Source organism: Carex rostrata, chromosome 23, assembly GCF_964058835.1.
Source record: "Carex rostrata chromosome 23, lpCarRost1.2, whole genome shotgun sequence".
Lineage (NCBI taxonomy): Eukaryota > Viridiplantae > Streptophyta > Magnoliopsida > Poales > Cyperaceae > Carex > Carex rostrata.
Genome location: NC_135940.1, coordinates 3,581,271 through 3,601,050, shown reverse-complemented (window position 1 = coordinate 3,601,050; position 19,780 = coordinate 3,581,271). Strand labels below are relative to the sequence as shown.

The 19,780-nt window shown below is 34.0% G+C and overlaps 3 protein-coding genes across 3 annotated transcripts; 2 read left to right on the top strand and 1 right to left on the bottom strand.

Moving 5' to 3' along the window:
* The first annotated feature begins 771 nt into the window (after window positions 1–771).
* On the top strand, window positions 772–1,113 carry LOC144575191 (uncharacterized). Its single transcript, XM_078325307.1, has one exon. It carries the CDS (start codon window positions 772–774, stop codon window positions 1,111–1,113), a length of 342 nt encoding a protein of 113 aa, XP_078181433.1.
* A 3,152-nt stretch (window positions 1,114–4,265) lies between these two features.
* On the bottom strand, window positions 4,266–9,885 carry LOC144574520 (calcium-dependent mitochondrial ATP-magnesium/phosphate carrier protein 1-like). The gene is made up of 7 exons (XM_078324480.1): window positions 8,663–9,885; window positions 7,581–7,998; window positions 6,815–6,956; window positions 6,124–6,239; window positions 5,941–6,019; window positions 5,269–5,502; window positions 4,266–5,082 (listed from the first exon to the last, which is right to left on the bottom strand). The coding sequence occupies exons 1-7, from the start codon at window positions 9,708–9,710 to the stop codon at window positions 4,756–4,758; spliced, it is 2,364 nt and encodes a 787-aa protein (XP_078180606.1). The 5' UTR covers window positions 9,711–9,885; the 3' UTR covers window positions 4,266–4,755.
* Window positions 9,886–14,794: 4,909 nt separating this feature from the next.
* On the top strand, window positions 14,795–19,376 carry LOC144574707 (uncharacterized). The gene is made up of 6 exons (XM_078324744.1): window positions 14,795–14,873; window positions 15,818–15,933; window positions 16,475–17,062; window positions 17,668–17,889; window positions 17,962–18,081; window positions 18,659–19,376. Exons 2-6 carry the CDS (start codon window positions 15,877–15,879, stop codon window positions 19,223–19,225), a joined length of 1,554 nt encoding a protein of 517 aa, XP_078180870.1. The 5' UTR covers window positions 14,795–14,873; window positions 15,818–15,876; the 3' UTR covers window positions 19,226–19,376.
* The last annotated feature ends 404 nt before the right edge of the window (window positions 19,377–19,780 follow it).

Here is a 19,780-nt window from a genome sequence, read left to right as displayed (position 1 = left end):
AGCTGATTTTTGTGTCCATATGGTTTTATATTTGTTATTCTGTACACAAACATTTCTCTACATTTGCAAATATATATTTTGGTCTACATGCCCAGAAAATAACAGGCGTAACTATAAAACAGCTTATCATGCTAAGCATCGGATGTAGATTTTAACAGCTAAGTTTTGGCTCAAAGCAGCAAAGAGGTTAGAGAAAATTTTTAAAATTGACTATTTACTTCTCCTTTAATAGATACTTCATTAATTGTGTATAATCAATTGATAATTCTTTCTTTATTTGGCCGTCAATTATAATTGGTATGTTCGGATGAACAAGAAAAAAGGCTGCTGCGAGCCTGGGAGAAAAAACGAATTCATGCTTTGAGAGCATCATTTCCTCTTCTTCGTTAAGAAATTCTCAAATCAAAATCAAAGGTAATTTAAAATATTTAACTAATTTCATTTTCATAGGTAACAAATGTTAGTTTCTCTCATCAGATATGGACGAAACTTATATTTTTAAGCAAATATTTTTTAAGCAAATTTAATTAAATTTTGATGTTTGAAAGTCTAGCATAATAATAAAAAAATAATTTTCTACAATATTTTAAGAGGTCATTTGATTTTTTTTTTGTTTAATAGATGAATATTGATGAGTCGGCAATTTCATTTGAACAAGAGACTGAAAAACTTGAATTATTCGGTTTTAAGTACGAAACTCGCGAAGATCTACTCATTGGTGTTAGAGCATTTTACTCGGCTAAAGGATACGCATTATCTATTTGCGGTTCAATGTCAGAGAAATATGTGGTTTTACAATGTGATAGAGGTGGTCAATATCGTGATGTACGGGGTGTGCCTTTAGATGAAAGAGAAAAGACAACAGGGACACGCCGGATCAATTGTTCTTTTAAAATTAAGGATAAAAAGATAGATGAAGGAATTTGGATAATTGAAGTACGTAACTTATCACACAACCATGAAGCATCTGCCGATATCTCTGGCCATCCTTCTCTTCGACAACTATCACAAGAAGATATCGAGAAAGTCGACCATATGACTCGATCTGGAATACCGCCTAGACAGATCCACTCTTCTTTACGCCAAAAGAATCCCGAGCTTAAAGCTCTCTAAAACAGTGTATAATGTGAAGGCGAAGATCCATAGAGAAAAGTTAGAAGGTCGAACAATGATTCAAGCTTTATTGGAAGAACTATGAGGAGGTGGGTTTGAGTATGATATTTTACAAAATGAAGGTGATTTTCTTACACATCTTTTCTTTATACATCCTATGTCAATCACTCTGGTTAAGAATTTTCCAAGTGTTTTTATTATGGATTGTACATACAAAACAAATAAGTATAAGATGCCACTTTTTGATATCGTTGGGGTCTCATGCTTTAACACATCCTTTTATGCCGGATGTGCATTTTTAAAGAATGAAAAAGAAGAAGATTTCATATGGGCACTAAGCATGTTTAAAAAAATTCTTCCAAAAGAGACTCAACCTTCAGTTATAATGTCAGATCGACAACAAGCATTTACAAATGCAGTGAATGTTGTCTTTCCAACTACTATCCATCTTCTATGTGTGTGGCATATAGAAAAGAATTTAATGACGAATTGTCGAAAACACTTTGATTCCAAAGAAGAGTATGATATTTTTCTATCTATTTGGAACAAGTTAGTTTATTCTTCAACCGAAATAGAATTTGATTAAAATTGGTTGGAACTTCAATCACTTTATAAAGAGAAAAAAGCTTCGCTACAATACATAATGAAGGTATTATTTAGTGTTTCAATTTAGTTATATAAAATATTATTTTATTCATGTAGTTGTTCGAATCTGTTTTGTTACAAATCACGGTCCATATATTAAAAAAAATCTAACAAAAAAAAAACAAATTAAGTATGTCAAAAACCCGAGCGTACCAAGAAAAAATTAAATAAGCATGCAATTTCCTGTATGCTTTAATTTTTGGATTCAACTGGTGTATAGTAAATTTTTTATATCCGATATATATATTTTAGGTAGATCAACAAAAAGTTTCTCTCACTTCCAACTTTATACCATAAAATAAAAAAATTATTAGTGACATGTGTGAATTTTTGTTTCATGGAGACAAATTGCATGGAAGATTAACAAATGAGTAGTACTAATTTAAAAATAAAATAAAAAATTCAAAAAAGATTTTGATATAACACCTTATAATTACTAACAATTGTCTAGTTTTAAATTTAATGTTCTAACTCAGGAGTATTATATTATTATTGAAACTTTGTAGGATTTGCTGCCATTGAAAGAAAAATTTATTGGAGCATGGACGGATAAGTATTTGCATTTAGGCAATCGTGCATCCTCGAGAGCCGAGGGGGTGCATGCAAAACTAAACAGGTACTTATTTTTTTAGAAAAAAATAAGGGTCTTAACCCTTATTTATATATGGTAAATGAGAATAAAAATATCCAGGTCTTCAAAGTGAGATAAACTTTGATAAAATACAATTGTGTATCTCAAAAATCATTGAGCTGTAAAAATATAAAAATAACAGTTAAAATAAATGTAAAAGTAATTAGTTGAAAGTGCAAGAAGTAATAAAACGAAAAGGAAAAAACATATAATGTAATTACATACTTGTCAGGTCAAGTAAGAAATTTTGTAATTATTAATATTGCTTTAAGATCTGTGTACTTTACAAGTTAGTATATTTATATAGTTTGTTTTCAACAGGTGATTTTCAACGGGTAAAAGATAAAATATCTCTTGCAGTCGAGAACGAATTCAATGAAATAAAGGTGAATCTCTCAAGAGAAAAAATATGTATCTTGCATAGTTGTGATATTCCATTGTTCAAGAAACTATTAATGACTGTCTCTATTTATGCTTTGAAAGAGTTGTACAAGCAATATGAAAAGATAAAAAACAGAACATTCAACCCCGTTTGCACGGAAAATTTTGAGGCGACAATGGGTCTTCCATGTGCCCATAAAATAATGAAGTTCACCAATTCAATGTTATCGCTGGATTTGATTCATCCACAATGGAGAATTGATGATAGATCACTCTTGTATGCTCCACCACCCAACTCGACTAATGATATTGATACTGAAATGATGAATTTATTTACTGAGTTTCAATTCAAGTATCAACAATGGCCTCTTCACAAAAAAGAAGCTGCTAAGGAACTAATTTTCAACTTTATGTCCAATTTCGAGTTGATACTTGAACCACAAGTTCCACGCAACAGGCGCAAGCTTTGGCGACCAAAAAAGCAAAAGGCACTGAGTTCTACCAAACGAGATCCATCTAAATTTGAACTTGTATAAGCATCGAAAAAACACAAGTCATGTAACAACAATGAAGCCCCTCTAGCTAATGAAGCAGCGGATGAAAATGAAGATCTTAATATGATATTTGAGAATAATGTTACTACTATGCTTAATTTAAATGAATTTCCTAATTTTTTAATTTTTAGTTTTATGGTTAGTATAATAATAAAATATTTATCGAAAACTCTATTCGAATTATTATTGTTAAAATGAAGTTTTTAGGATTAATGGTTGTTATATTTATGCTATTACGTTGTAGATTGTAACGGCTCAAAATCTGTATGTAATATGTTGATTGATCTATTGTTAAACTCATTCTTGATATAAAAAAAATATATAAAATAGACTTAGATTCTCAAGATAATAGTTCCATCAAGAGAAGCAAAGGCATGCAGTCCTAAAAATTAATTTTTAAAATCAGCTTATTTACTTCATAATCTTACTTGTGTGTGTATCTTCAATAATTAATTATGTAGTTCACAAAATCAAAAGAAAAATAAAATAAAACAGGACCAGTTAGAAATTTTGAATTGTACAAAAAAATATATATATATAAAAATCAGACGTGTTTTATATGATGTTGAAAAATAATAACAACATAAATAGGATATAAAATTTCAAATGCAGAAATTCAATATTTAATATAAAATAAACGGGCCATTTTTTCTAAGAAAATAACGTTATATTTTGTAACAATGAAAAGGGAAATGCAATATCCTTGATTTCATATGTATATCTTTGAATTTATTTGAAGAAAATATCTCCATTAAGAGGTGATGCTCCATTAGTGCTTATGATCTTGTAATATACTGTTATATTAGTTTCCTTCTTAAAACATAGACATAATGGTCTAAGTGAAAAAATTCTCTCACCTAATTGCTGCATTGATTCATTGTTTTGCTGTTAAAATCCTCACCCCTAAGCATCCTAGTAAAAATGAGATGAGCAAAAACAAAAGAGGAAATAATCCTGTACATTGTTCAACGTTGCACCAAGGCATTTTGTCAACAGATTACATATACAGCGTATAGTTCACTATCCCCAAAAGTTGGATTACAAAGACAGATTTCTAAATGAGAAATGATTGAAAAAAGAAGCTGTGCTTCATGCGAAAAAAAAAATGAGAAATGCACAGCCTCCGCACTTTTGGCCCCGAATGTACATAAACAAGAGCTAACCTCTCTTTACAGAAATATTTCGGAAAACATCTCCTCGCTCTCTATTAGGTTAGTTATCCTAAGTTTATAACACACCCTTTTTCTCTCTAACCTTTTAACCTAAGAACAAATTTTACTTTTAATGCAAGTACCCGCTGCCTTGGAGAGAGTGCGCTGCATTTCTCATCCTATTGAAATACTTAAAATCAAGTTTCATGGACTCTAGCCACAAACAAAAAGAGATCAACAAAAATCTTGCAAATTTTTTTGCAAAACTTTTTTTGCAAGGTCACCCTGCTACACCCACAACCTGTTTCTCACTCTTATCCATGGCCTTTTTGGCGAGTTCATACCCGGCAAAATTCATGGCACCAAGAGGAGCAATCCAAAAGAATCTAGGTACGGCACCTTTGAAGAGGCCCAATGGACCTTCCTTTCGAAGAATGGAGAAGGCAATCATTTGCATAGAGATCGGGATGCCTTGTGGGGCTGTCATCATACGGGTTTTCATCACATCAAATGGGGTCGTTACAACGGCCGCTAAGCCCCCAGATAACGCCCCCACAGCCACTGTCTCCCATGGCTCCAATTCACGCCTCAGCACATGTTGTACCCCCTAAATAAAAAAATAAATATACATCTTGCAGATTTGAACAATCCATTTTGCGAATTTGAATAATTTCCTTCTTTTTCTTTTTTGTGAATTTACAGTGCACGCATGCGCACACGCACAATCTGGTACCAGTAAAACAAAATAGAAGTTTTAAATATAATGAAAAATAACAGAGAAAAGAAAAGTGACCTTCTTGGCTTCGGCATAGAGACACATGCCAGCAACGTAAAAGGGAACCTCACGGCAGAGAGTGGCCCCAGTGCCTCGAAAGAAACCTCTCATCCCGTCCTTTCCCCAGGTACCTACTATTGCCTGTCCGACATTGTCGTACAGACCGGCTTGCAACCTTTGCTTTAGAACCTCACATGGGATTCTGACAGCTGTCCCCAGTATCGTACTAGCAAATGACGCCATTGATTGCACCTAGAGAGAGATTGAGGGAGAAATTATAACTGTTACACCATGGTTCCTTTCCCAATTAACCAAGAAGATGCCAAATTAGTCATACGTTTTTTTTAGTGAATCTATGGTACTCTGCATAACACGGATTGGTCCGTACTATGGATCAATATCTCCGTCTTCAAAGTCCAAACAGTCGATCTGAACCATTCAACATGACCTCCATATGAAAATGTACTTGTAGATCAAAATTTAATGTAAAAAAATAGCAAACCAATTATAAAAAATATAAAATTTGATCTACAAGTACATTTTCATATGGAGATCATGTTGAACGGTTCAGCTCGACTTTTTCTTATACAATTAAGAAAAAGTACATGTTGCTTTCTCATTTCTGGCACTAACTCGATGATTACTAAAAAATTGTATATGATACAATAAATTAAAAAACAGGAATATTACCTGAATTTCAGGGAGATTTGGAGCGATATTAACAAGCAAGAGTCTGCTTGCTTCAAATATTCCTGTCCGCAACCCGTGACTATCAACCAAAAGAAAGGAAAATATTTAGCATTGCAAATTAATTTAAAATCAAAACAAATTTTTGTTGTTAAATTTTTTTCAGAAGTGATGTACAGTACAGACCTTGAGAATTGACCGAGAATAGCTGGAATAGAGCCCCGGTACAGTCCCTGAACGCCAATTTCGGGAAGCTTGGAAATAAGCTCCGGAAAAGAAAGTGTCGATGCTTGTACTCGTGTCTGCCATACAAATACAGTTGAATATTATGATCCCAAAAAATTAACCATATTAGGGTCTGCGTATAGCCCAGGCAGTGCTTAGCCACCCCCATGATTTAAATTTTTTTAATCATGTATATTGAAATTTTATTTTTCTTTAAATTCTTATATGTTCCCCCCCCCCCCCCCATGAATTGCTAAATGTGTGCTTGTAGCCTAGTGGTTAGAGTTCCATTTAGTGATTGTGGCTTGGGTTCAAATCCCAATGACCACACATTATGTATTTTCACATATTATGCATTCTACGTTTCAGCCCTCCCTAAATTTTCTAGTTCCGCCCCTACAATTAGGTACCACTTGCAGTCATGTTTGGACAGCCTTCTAATATTTCAAAGTTGTGACAACAATTTTTTTTAGCATATCAGCCTTGGCATGGTTATTTTATCATTTTGGGGACAGTGAAATGTGATTCATTTATATCCTGTCTTTAGACTCAATACACATTTTTATGTCACAGAATGCAAATTTGAAATTTTGAAGGATCCAAATGTAAATAATGATATCAGTTGGCAAGATATTCAAAAGATGAGAAGCACCTTCATAGTGTCAATGGGATGCATGACAGATGTCGAAAGCGCACAGGCAAGACCTCCAGCCAAAGCTGCTTTCAAAACACTACCAGCAATTTCCACTGGTGGCGGTACAGCTACAACCGTTGCCGCCTCAAACCATATACTCCTGTACCATCAAATTTTAGTTCCCACCGGGGTCAAGTGTGTCAAAATTTGACATATATTATGCAAATTTCAGTCCTAATAGGCCAAGTTGGTAAAAATTCAACCTATATTTTACAAGAGTAGGGTTAAAATGCCCCATTGTTTGCGTTCCCCAATCATGTCTTACATCCTTATCTCCGTTTCAAAGTCCAAACAGTCGATCCGAAGCGCTCACATGATCTCCATATTAAAATGTGTTTGGAGACCAAATTCCACTGTTTTTGGATGGTCCACAGTTTTCTGAAAAACAGTGATTTTGTACCTATATAAAACATAGCAAAAATTTCCCAAAAATATAAAATTTGGTCTCCGAGCACATTTCAGTATGGAGATCATGTTGAGCAGTTCAGATCGAGTGTTTGGGCTTTGAAAACAGATATAAGGATGGAAGGCACACTTGAGGCATCTTAACTCTACTCATTTTACAATCCATCTAATTTTGTAATGCACTGATTCTAATAGTGATTGGTAAGTATCCATACCCAAATGGTTAAGTATGGTACAAAATCTAAGACAAGCAAGCCTTGTATTCGAGAAATTGAGTATTTCACAGCAAATAGAGAAGCCAATTTAACGGAATTCTAACCTAGGATCTTCCTCCAGCCTCTCAGACGGCAAGAGCAGCATGAAATTACGAAAATGACCATATGAAATGGACCCTTCTTTATCCTGATTCAGGTACCGAATCATGGCCGCCGCATTATCCTCATTTGCCGGCAAACCGGCACTTTTCAGAGAAGTCAGAATCTGATTTTTTTGAAGGGTGCCGGATTTACTGAGGCAGAGAGTGGTGTAGGCTCTCAGTATTGTCGCCTCCTTTTGCTCCATTAGAGAGAGAAACTGCTTCCAGCCGATTGATTTAGAGAAAAGGTTGCTCCTGGTACGGTGCAAGAGGTCCTTTGCGTACCGCTTCGGGAGATTTCTCTTTCGCATCGCCACCTCTAAGTCATCCAGTGTAACATGTCCATCCCCGTCTCTGTCTAATTCTTCGAAAAATCGTCTCCCTTAAATAAATGCCACGGTGTTACATTTAGTTCATGTAACACATATGATGAATGAGAACAGAGTAGGTCCGATGCCCTTTGGATCCAATGAGCTCCAAAACCGTCCGATCCGCATTAAGATATGTGCGCACAAAAATTCAAGCAGGCGAGCACGAATTAAAGCGGAGCGCACGCATCTTAGTGCAGATCGGACGGTGATTTAACCCATCAAACCAAGGTAGGCTGATGGGCATCGGACCTACTCTTCTTTGATGATGAATATATAACTTGCTATTATATTTGCAAACAAACATCAACCATTTCACATTTTGGCAACAACAGTACAACTTTCATGAGACCTTGCAATCTTGCAAATAAGACCTGACTTGTATATTTAGTGAACATTAAATAACAAAAATCATGCAAATAGGATTGAATTTACATATTGGATTTTGAGTTTGTGTATACTGGCTTGATAACTATCTTGTTGAGTTAAGATGCCAAGCCAAGGGTCAACTTAAACTTCTTTGGTTCAATAATTGAAATCAATCGATAGTCCGTTGAAAAATATGAGAAATTTTTGGGTGTATTCCTAATGAAACCATCTTTTAATAGATTGAATAAATTGGGTGTGATATGAACCTGAGGAGGTACACCAAAAAGAAAGAAAGAAAAAATATGGCACCTTCGGTTTCAGTGTACCGAAAGAAATCTTGAACAGAGAAAAGCTTCTTCTTGTCGGGATGGTCGGTACCAGATTTACCCAAATTTGGTATGAACTCTACCAGTTCAGCCAGCGAGACCCCTGAAATCGTTGATCGCAGCTTCTCAACATTAGAAAGAGGTATATTCAACAATCCACTTGCAAAATTTTGCGGGAATCGACCATTTTCTCCCTCTTCTCTCTCATTACTTACACGGCCATCTGCATCATCACCCACTGGAGATTCTGTGGGTCCCACCAGAGTGGCAGTAGGGGCACCACCAACCCGAGCAAACAGTAGATTTGACATGAAACCATCAAAATCTACCTTTCTACCATTGATCAGACCCTTTATTAGACTCAAATGGTCAAACTGGGGAGAAGGAGAGTCTTCTGGTTTTGAAAATGGCGGTTCTTTAAGACATTTTGAATTGTTTGCCTTCAGACCATCATCCAAATTTTGCAATGTTTGAGAAAAACTTTCTATTGCAAGACACAGGAGTAGCTCAATTGATAAAAGATCAAAACTTGGACTTGAATTTGATGAGTTTGAATTGGAATCAACCCGGTGTTTCATGCCAAATGATGCTTTCTTAGAAACTTTTCCACCCATTTGCTTTCTCTCATCCTCGAATTGTTTGCCAAAGCATTTCTTAACTGATTTGAAAGGCCTTGGAAAAGATTGAACTAGATTTTCTACTAAAACCGACCATGTAACCGCAAATTGGAGACAGTTGATGCATTCTGATCCATCCCTCTTCACACCTTCTCTCTCTTTAGCATCCCTTTTGTTAGAAATCTGAAACAATGACCCCAGGAAGGATTTAATGGGGGTCTTAGAAGAGGCTGGAGAAGATGATGACGTGGCGACGGACAAGGTCGCCACGTTACAAGGTTCTAGTTTAGGTCTGTGCTTGAGCTTGACCATGTCGGCCGAGTTGACCATGTGGGACCAGCTGGAACTGAGAGGAGATAAAGCATCCTTCACTGATTGGAGAAATACTTCGATTGGATCGTGAGGCGACACCATTTCAGTAATAACTTGGGAAGAAATGAAGAATAGCACTAGGCGATTGGAGAGAGAGAAATCCGCATTGGTCTCTAATGGCGAGGGACTGTTACATAGAGAGAGAAACCCTAGAGAGAGAGAGAGAGATGAGACCTGAGAGTGGGAGGAGATGAGGAGAGAGAGAAGGGAGAGGAGAGGAATAAAGAAAATTTTAAAATTAAACTTTATTCTGAATTTCAGTGAATTTTTAGATTTATTTTTCGTGGTTGGATAATCATAAATACTACAACAGATCGTCTGTTTCAATATAAATATATTACTGATGTAACAGGTTAAAAAAATGAGTAAAGCAGAGGTGGACATGAAAATATAGTTTGTGATATTCACAAAAAATCAAAAAATAAAATGCCCCACCTAAGTACGAATTCGCATCCTCTGAGATATCTCATATTTTGCGTGACTTTCTAGAAAACCTGAACCGTTTAAATACGTACTGCACAAATCTCAAAGCTTTAATAATAGGGCCCCCTGCGCTATCCCCGAATAGGCACCGGACACGTCGGTCACGCAAAATAAGAGATATCTCAGAGGATAAGTACTCCATAAAGTAAAGTACTGGGTCGATTAGCAGAGTCTTATCAAATAAACCTCCAAAATAACATGAATGATTATTTTTAGATGACTCAGCTATCTTTGCTTTGAGTTGAAGATAAACCACTTCAAGATTTTTTTATGATTTTTTTAATTATTCGTTAAGATTTCATTCATTATTTAATTTGCTTTTATATTTTATTAAAATTTGATCCCTAAAAAATTTGTAACTCATATTTTATGAAGAATAGAACTAGGGTATTCTTAAGTTCACCTAGCTTATTTGTGAACTCAACTTTAAAATCTATTGAATTGATTTCAAACGACAAATTTAAACTGTTGAAATTCTTCTACCTAACGAGTGATGCGTCAAATGGTCAAAATTAGAAGGTTTGTAAATTAATTTTAATGCATTCATTTTTTTGAATGCATTTTGACCACTTGACTCTATACAAAATTAGTTTTAAATTTTAAACTTTTCAAATGTAGATAAATCACTCGTAAGATAAAATAATTTCAACGATTTTAATTCATCATTTAAAATTAATCCGATAAGTTTTAGAGATGAGTTCACAAAAGAACTTCGTGAGCTTGAACAGTATAAATTCGAATCAGTACTATTTCTTATAATTGATCTAGCATATATATCAATATATGCGGTAATTTAGTTTAGATAAAATACAAGTAAAATTAAAGGTACTATTTAATTACTTCTACTTATGGGGTATAAATGCATGTTCACGTGCATTATACATTTAGCCAAGTTGAGATAGAGATGATGATAATTAGCTGACGTGTCAAAATTAATATGGCCCACATTAATTAGACCTACTGTTGCATAGAGTTTATCTGTAAGAATAAAAATATTATAATAGAGCATTACTGTTTGTTTAATAATTGAAGGGGTCAGTCTTGTTTTCTCTAGTTCCATCGTTTTTTTTTTCTTCTTTTTTCTGATCTTGTGCCCCTGAGTTTATTTTATTCGGCCAAAATATTATTTTTCGAATTAATTAATTTGACTAAAATATTAATTTTTGTATGAGAGAATCAACATGTGGTTTATGTGAAAAATATAAATTAGAAACCAAGTTTTAGCTAAAATATATTTATTCTTTTATTAGAGAGAGATCGTCTGTATTCCGTAATCACGATAAATGTTTTTTGTTAGAACTAAAACATAAATAAAAAAAATAAAAAATTGATGTGAGTTCTCCTCATGTGTGTTGCACTAGACTGTTAGATTTCAATTTGTTATTTTTTTTTTGACAATTGTTGTGAACTCTCAAATCAAATTAAGATATTGTTAAATGAGTTTAGGTTTCACTTTGACATTTTTTTTATAATTGTTATTACTCTCAAGTCTCAATCAAATCAAGATATATTATTAAGTGATTACATCTCAATGAAAATTTGAAAGATGGATATAAATTTATGCTTGTACATCTAATTAAAGGTGGAGCTTAGGTGCCAATATTTTTTATCTTCAGCATTTTGAAAAAAGAAAAATTTCATAGAACCGAGTTGAAGAAATTTCGAAACATAAGAAACAATCAAGGGAGGAGAAACAACAACCAATGTTTGCGTTTCTCATCATGTGAGAAAAATGTAAACATAGGTTTGGATAAGATATTGAACATCGCTCTCCTCGTTAATATCGCTCTCGTCTTTAATACCGCTCAGGCGATTGAAACGCAATCGGCAGGTTTGAGAGTCCGTCGAATTTATTTTGATTCCTCCCTCTCACCTTTTTTTTCTGCTCCGCCCTCCTTCTATGTCTGTTATAAACATACCTTTGTAAAGGGGTTCAGTTATAATATTTTAAGTACTAGTACAAACACAATATGTACTGGTAGTGTATTAATGGTTGGGCGGGTACGTCTCGGGTACGGGTATGACGGGTACTAGGGTATACGGGTACGGGTATGACGGGTACTAGGGTATACGGGTACGGGTATGTCGGGTATTTTTTTCAAAAACCATACCCTAATCGTCCTATACCCGTACCCGTGTACCCTTGACGGGTAGGGCGGGTACGGGTTCTTTTTTTTTCCGTTTTTTTTCCTGTTATTTTTTTTTCTGTTTTTGTTATGTTTTTTTTTTTACTTTAAAACAATAAAATATAAATATAAATATAAATAAAAAAACAGAAATTAAAAAAGAATTTTAAAAACAGAAATTACAAAACAGAAATTAAAAACAAAATTTTAAAAACAGAAATAAAAACAGAATTTTAAAAACAGAAATTAAAAAACAGAAATTAAAACACAGAAATTAAAAAAAAGAAATTAAAAAACAGAAATAAAAACAGAATTTTAAAAACAGAAATTAAAAAACAGAAATTAAAAAACAGAAATAAAAACATAATTTTAAAAACAGAAATTACTTGAATTATTGGGTCGGGTATAAGGGTACGGGTACGGGTAAGGGTAGACGGGTACTCAGGTACCCGGTAGGGTAAAGTCGGGTACGGATAAGGTCGGGTACGGGTATGATCGGGTAGGGTATGGTCGGGTATTTGTCCAAAAAAACCGGTCCGGTCCGTTTTTTGCCCGTACCCGCGTACCCGAGTACCCGACCCATACCCGGACTCGGGCACGGGCGGGTAGGGTAGGGCATACCCTTAACAGGTATAATTAATACACTATGTACTGGTACGAATTGATGTGTAACTGATTTGATCTTGATTAATGAAATATCCCCTGCGGACTTTTAATAAAAAAATAAACATAGGTTTGTGTTCGGAGCTGTGTTTTAAAATTTTCTCCAACTTAGATGCTACCGATTAAGAAAAAAAGGTAAAGATTAAAAAAAAAATGGGCTTAGTGTTATTTGCAAGAGGCCCAAATCAATTAAGATTTACGCAATTAGTAAGGCTAAAAACAATTATAAGGCTGTTCAATCAATATATAAAAAGTCCAAAATAGTCATATGGCCTATCACACGAATATGGTTCAAATTCAAAATCTAAAGGCCAGACATGCCCAATAAATACCGCTTTGGGTTTTATTTTAGGGGGAATTTTATGTATACCCCTCAAAAGCTTCAAAATTATGTATTTCTCTCTCTAAATTTTTAAATTACATATTTCCCATCTAAACTTTAAAAATTCACAAATTTACCCATTTTATTGCCTTTTATATTAAAACTCATTATAAATTTATAAAATACTTATTTTACCCTTAATATAAAACATAAAACATCTATCAGACTTAAATTTGAATCACAAAGACTTCCTCTATCATCCAAACTGTTTTAAGATATGTGCGCATTAGATCAACACGAATCTTGAAGCGAACAAGTACGGATCTTCAAGTGACGTGCACATATCTTAATGCAGTGCGTGCGGTTCAGAATTGCTTTAAGATATGTGCACATTATATCTGCACGAATCTTGAAGCAAACACACAGATCTTGAAGCGATGTGCACATATCTCAATGCAGTGCCTGCGGATCGAAATTGCTTTAAGATATGTTCGCACTATGTCAGCACGAATCTTGAAGAAAACACACACGTATATTGAAGCAACACAGATAGATCTTATTGTGATGTGCACGGATCAAACGCTAGATGAACCCTTCAGATTCAAATTTGAGTCCAATGGACATTTTATGCTTTTAATAAAGGGTAAAATGGGTATTATATAAATTTAGAATGAGTTTTAATATAAAAGACAATAAAATAGGTTAATTTGTGAGTTTTTGAAGTTTAGAGGGGAACATATAATTTCAAAATTTAGAGAGAAAATGCGTAATTTTGAAGTTTTTGAGGAGTATACGTGAAATTCCCCTTTTATTTTATCACATCTTTAAAAATAAAGATGAATAAATTTTTTTTTGATTAAAATAAAATATTATATTTTGAAGTCATAATAGCTGGCGCCGTGGCAGCACGAAGAAAAATCCCACTTTTTTTTCTTTTGGGATGCACAGTCAAATAAATTAACATGCTAATGCAATTAATAATAAATTAAATACGTCAAACAAAATTTACATTAATTAATCAATTAATTATAAAAGAAAGCCACGTAGTGGTTACAAATCATTATTTATTACATCCGATACATTAAATTAAACCCCAAATAGTTTTATAAAAAATAAAAGAAATATATATTACCATAATGTAGAAGTTTTTAACTGCTCTAAAGAACCAAGTTTAATTAATTCTACAGAAAAAAAAATATATATATATAACCGAAAAGAGAGAAACGTGGCACGGGAGTTGCTTTGGTGGGAAGCGACATTTCTGAAGTCGGCCCCACCATAACCCCACTCTCTTTCTCACTGAATTGCGGGGCCCATAAACCAATTTCTAGATTGTGACAATTCAAGAGCCATGACTTCTCCATTATTCTTGTAATGGATATATCTTTTTCAAATATGCAATGTACATGTGATGTGGTGAAAGGAAACTCTTGTCTCTGTTTCAACTAAATGGAGAGAATTTTAGAAGAAATAAAGAAGTCAGCGCCAGGGATTGAAGCGTTAACCTCCGTTTCGTGCCTTTTCTTTTTCTTCGCCTCTCTCTCTCTCTAAATTTTTTGAAGCGGTAGAAGAGAAACACCTTGTTTTCTATTTGGTTCTGATCTAAATCATGTAAGATCCCTTTCTCTGTTTATTTGGGTTTCTTTCTGTTTCTATCAAGTATGTTCTCTACATTTTTGTATGTTGGTATCAAAGGATTTTGAATTTTAGTATTTTTACCACATTATTTTATGTATAAGATTTGATGATTTCAACCTGATCTGAAGTTAGTTATTACCATGAAAAAAATTCATGATACGTAAAAAAGTTTGCTTATGATAACAATATATTGGTATCAAATATATTCTCTGCATGTCTTTGTGTCGGTATCAAAGGATTTTGAATTTCAACGCATTTTTTTTTGTATGTATAAGATATAAGATTTTACCATGAAAGAAATTCATGATATGTAAAATAACTGCTAATTATGTTCATATATTCTATACATTTCTGTATGTTGGTATCAAATATATTATCTACATTCTGTTATGTTGGTATCAAAGGATTTTGAATTTTACCACATTATTTTTTTCGTATGTGATTTGCTGATTAATTTCAACCTGATCTGAAGTAAGTTACCATTAAAAAATATTCATGATATGTATATATTGGTTATGTTCATATATCTCTACATTTCTTTATCTCGGTAATCAGAGGATTTTGAATTTTACCATATTTTTTGTGTATGTATAAGATTTGCTGATCAATTTCAACCTGATCTGAAGTTAGTTACAATGCAAAAAATCATGATATATATATGTAGAAAAATTGCTTTCATATATTCTCTACATTTCATTATGTTGGTATCGAAGGATTTTGAATTTTACCACATTTTTTGTTGCATGTATGAGATTTGCTTATTAATTTCAACCTGATCTGAAGTTAGTTACCATATATGGGTTATGTAGTTATGTTCATATATAGGAAACAGAGCATAAAATAATATATGTTTGATTTTTTTCAAGTTCTGTGATTTTGCTTCTCTAAAAAAAACTTCTTTTTGTGTCTTTTTTCAGAATAGCAATGCAATTTTGGTTAAAATAAGAAGGAAAAGAAGGCTATAATTAACTAACAAATGGGGAAGCATCTGTTATTTTGTGTTGATGTATTTGGCAGAGAAAACAAAGATGAGGTACATCCATTTATAATTACAAACCTTCTCCTTTTTTATTATAATTGTAAAGATATAGTTTTATACTTGAACAATCATTATGTTTATATTTCATTAATTATGTTTATATTCCATACAATTAACTAGATCAATTAGATTATTTGGCAGGGAACAATTAATTATGTTTATATTTCATTAACTAAATTAAAGTTACATCCTATAACTTAATTGCAATGTTCAATGATCCCTAGAAACACAACAATTATTTGTCTGATTTATAAAATAGATCAATTTTTTTTCATGATGGGTTCTCTAATGTCAAAGCCTAGAATATTTTTGTATATTCCAAATGATTTAATTAGTATATTATTACACTAGATAGACAGTCTTGTATGATCAAAATGTAGATGAAAAGATTTTGGAAGCAAATAATTTGTGAAATTTAGGTAGATATATGTGCATGTAATGTTTTGCAACAAGTATTGTCATGTAAAACTTCTAAAAATGTAAAAAAAAAAAAAAAAAAAAATCACCTGCTCTTTTTATTTATTTCTTGGTACAGACTTCATCAGGTCAGAAGCAAAAATCCAAGAAGAAATGGAGATTTGGGAGGTCTAAGCAGCATAGCCCCACCCCTTCCCCTCCAGTCGAAATAAATTCACCCTCTCCAGTTCCATCCCAACCACAGCCTCCAGTTGAGAAATCACCATCTTCAGTATCATTCCAATCCTCACCTCCAGTGGAAAAAATCTCTCCATCTCCAGTCCCCTTGCAACCCTCTCCGGCTCCTTCTCCACCTCCGGCATCTCCACCTTCGCTATCTCCGATTCGTGTAACTCCGTTTCATGCAACCGAAACCGAAGAAACATTTATAAACCGTACCAGGTTGCCTATAACTGACAATGTTGAACAAACTAACAGTAAGCGATTTGTCGAACCGGTACATCCAACAGTTACTATAGAACCAGAGGCTACTGTAACTGTAACTCCTCAATTTACTGAACTGGATGTACCGCAAGAGATCCTACTAGAATACCCGGATGAAGCTGAGGAGATAATTGCACCGATTGTTGATGTCGCGAGTTCGTCGAGTCAATCAAAAGAAGACATTGCAGCGATTAAGATTCAGGCCGCTTATCGCAGCTACTTGGTACAATTTTCTTTTCTGTTATTCTCTTTCTCGCTGTTACTTATTATTTTATTTTATTTTTGAAAAATACTGACCAACAATTTTTCACAAATATATTTCTCAGTATATGACTTATACATACTCCTTTGCTATCATGGGAATCATATTTATATTCTATAATGATCTTATTGTTGTGTAACTTAATCTGGTATGATAATCATTTCCTGTTAATTGATGTATAATTACTGAGTTACATTTTGTACATAACCCGCTATCAATAATTAATTGATCGATTAATACACACATTATATATGCATGCTATTCTCAGTATGTTGCGGTATGAATACGAGTATATTACATATACATAGGCGAGGCGAGCGCTCAAGGCACTGAAATAATTTTATTTTCTCATAAATATATTATTGATATACTCTTTGCTTTCTTGGGAATCATATTTATATTCTATAATGATGTAATTATTGCGTAATTTAAGCTGTTATGTTAATATATTCCTGTTTTAATTGACCGATTAATGCACACATACACACTTTGTTTATGCATGCTATTTTCTGTTGCGGTAAAAATAATTTATAATAAAATTTTCGACAAAATTTATGTATACATAGGCGAGGAGAGCGCTTAAAGCACTGAAATCACTGGTAAGACTGAAGACACTTGTAGAAAGCGACTTGACGAAGCGCCAGACCGCAACTGCACTGAAATCGATGCAATCTCTGACGAGAGTTCAGTCCCAGGTGCGTGCCAGAAGGATACAGATGCAGGAAGAGAACCAGGCAATGCGAAAGCAACTCCAACTTAAACACGAAAGAGACCTCGAACGCTTAAAGGTATGTAATTTTTGTCAATTCTTTTGAAAATTTTGATGCGAATGGTACGCATTCATGATTTAATCTTGGCAGTTAAGTGGAGATTGGAACCAGAGTATACAGTCGAAAGAGCAGATTGAGGCGAATTTGCTGCACAAGCAAGAGGCCGCTTTGCGAAGGGAGAGGTCGCTTGCCTATGCTTATTCTCATCAGGTATATATACATTTTGAATTCTTTTATAATTCAACTGCATATGTCAATTAATTGATTTTCTACAAATGTTTAGATCACTATATATACTGTTTTTTTGTAAATTTTCCATCAAGGATCTCTCTCTATTTTTTTAAAAAAATGGAAAGGGTTTTGTATCTGCTCTCTCCTTCAAGTGTAGTTACATGGAAATATTTATTTTGAAAAAAAAAATGAACACTAAAGCTAAATCTAATTAAGATGTGTGCATTAGGGAATAGAAATTGCAATCAAGTTTCTTGTGCATTTTAACTTAATTTTAATAAAAGATTTTTATTTTTATGAATTTCATATATTCATTTTAACTTAATTTTAATAAAAATGGAAAGGGTTTTGTATCTGCTCTCTATATTTTGAAACAAAAATGAACACCACATGTTCATTTCTTCATTAACCCTATGCAGTGAATCTAATTAAGAGGTGCAATAAAACATTTTATTTTTTATGAATTTCATATATTCATGTTTTAGTTTGTACTTTACCACATTATGTTGTACTTATAGAATCAAAATTTTTAATCCAAAGAAAACCGATATAACAGTGGAAAGCTCCGTCAAGAGCCGTGACAACCACATTTCTTCTTGACCCGGCAAACCCGCAATGGGGCTGGGGCTGGCTCGACCGTTGGATGGCCCCACGAATCAGTGAGAGCAGTAGCTTCACTCTGACCGAAAGAGACTCGACACATAGCACCAACAACCCATTCACGCCGAAAACTGCCCGAAAATCTCTTAAAACAAAATTTAGCAACCTGAACTTGTCACCGGAGCGCCCGTCATCTCCCGCCTCATCCGTCGTGTCCCGTTCGTCGGTTGCTGGATCAGTCTCTAGCCAAAAGAATTCGTCTGTTGGACGTAGAAATAGTTACATGCAAACGACCGAGGCCGCGAGGGCTCGGGCAAGGCTTCTCCAGCAATCAGTTGCAAGGGTTGACACGGCGCCGGAAATTAAAGATGTGAAGGAGAAGAAGATCCCGGTGAAGAAACGAGCATCATTTTCGGTGCCAGATAACAAAACCAATGTGCCCGGGTCCCACCAACCGAGGGCGAGGTGGCAGACGGGCCCACATCGGCCATCCGATGTTGCATCAGTTAAGAGTGTTGCATAATTTATATACATATATTTACATATATATTAACTTGTGTAAAATTATGGGTCTTTTCTGACAAGATTTCTGATTTTATTTTTTGAGTATGTGAAGTGTGGTTTGTGAATGGGCTTTTATATATACCAAGAAGGCAAGAACTGAATTTGGATTTGATCTCGTTGTAAATAACTACTGTTTTTTTTCTCTCTCCTAAACATTTGGAATCTGAATGTTGAGGCTTGAAATGTTATGTTTACATCAAATTTCTTACAATTTTTACTGTTTGCCTTCCGTTTTATGTACTTGATTTCATCATCTGACCAGAAAATATTCACTAATTCAATCCGGGCATCTGATTAAATTCGATACGATGCCTGATCTAAGCCGTTGATTTGCATTGAAGTTCGTGCCAATGATTTATAATATAAATCGGTTTGTAAAGCTGTGTCGAAATTTGTATCGAAATAGTTACATGCAAACAACCACACACTTATTTGTGTCGAAATTTGCACACACGATCTATATTATAAGCAGAGTAGAACCGTTTATATCAAATTCGTATCCTCTGAGATATCT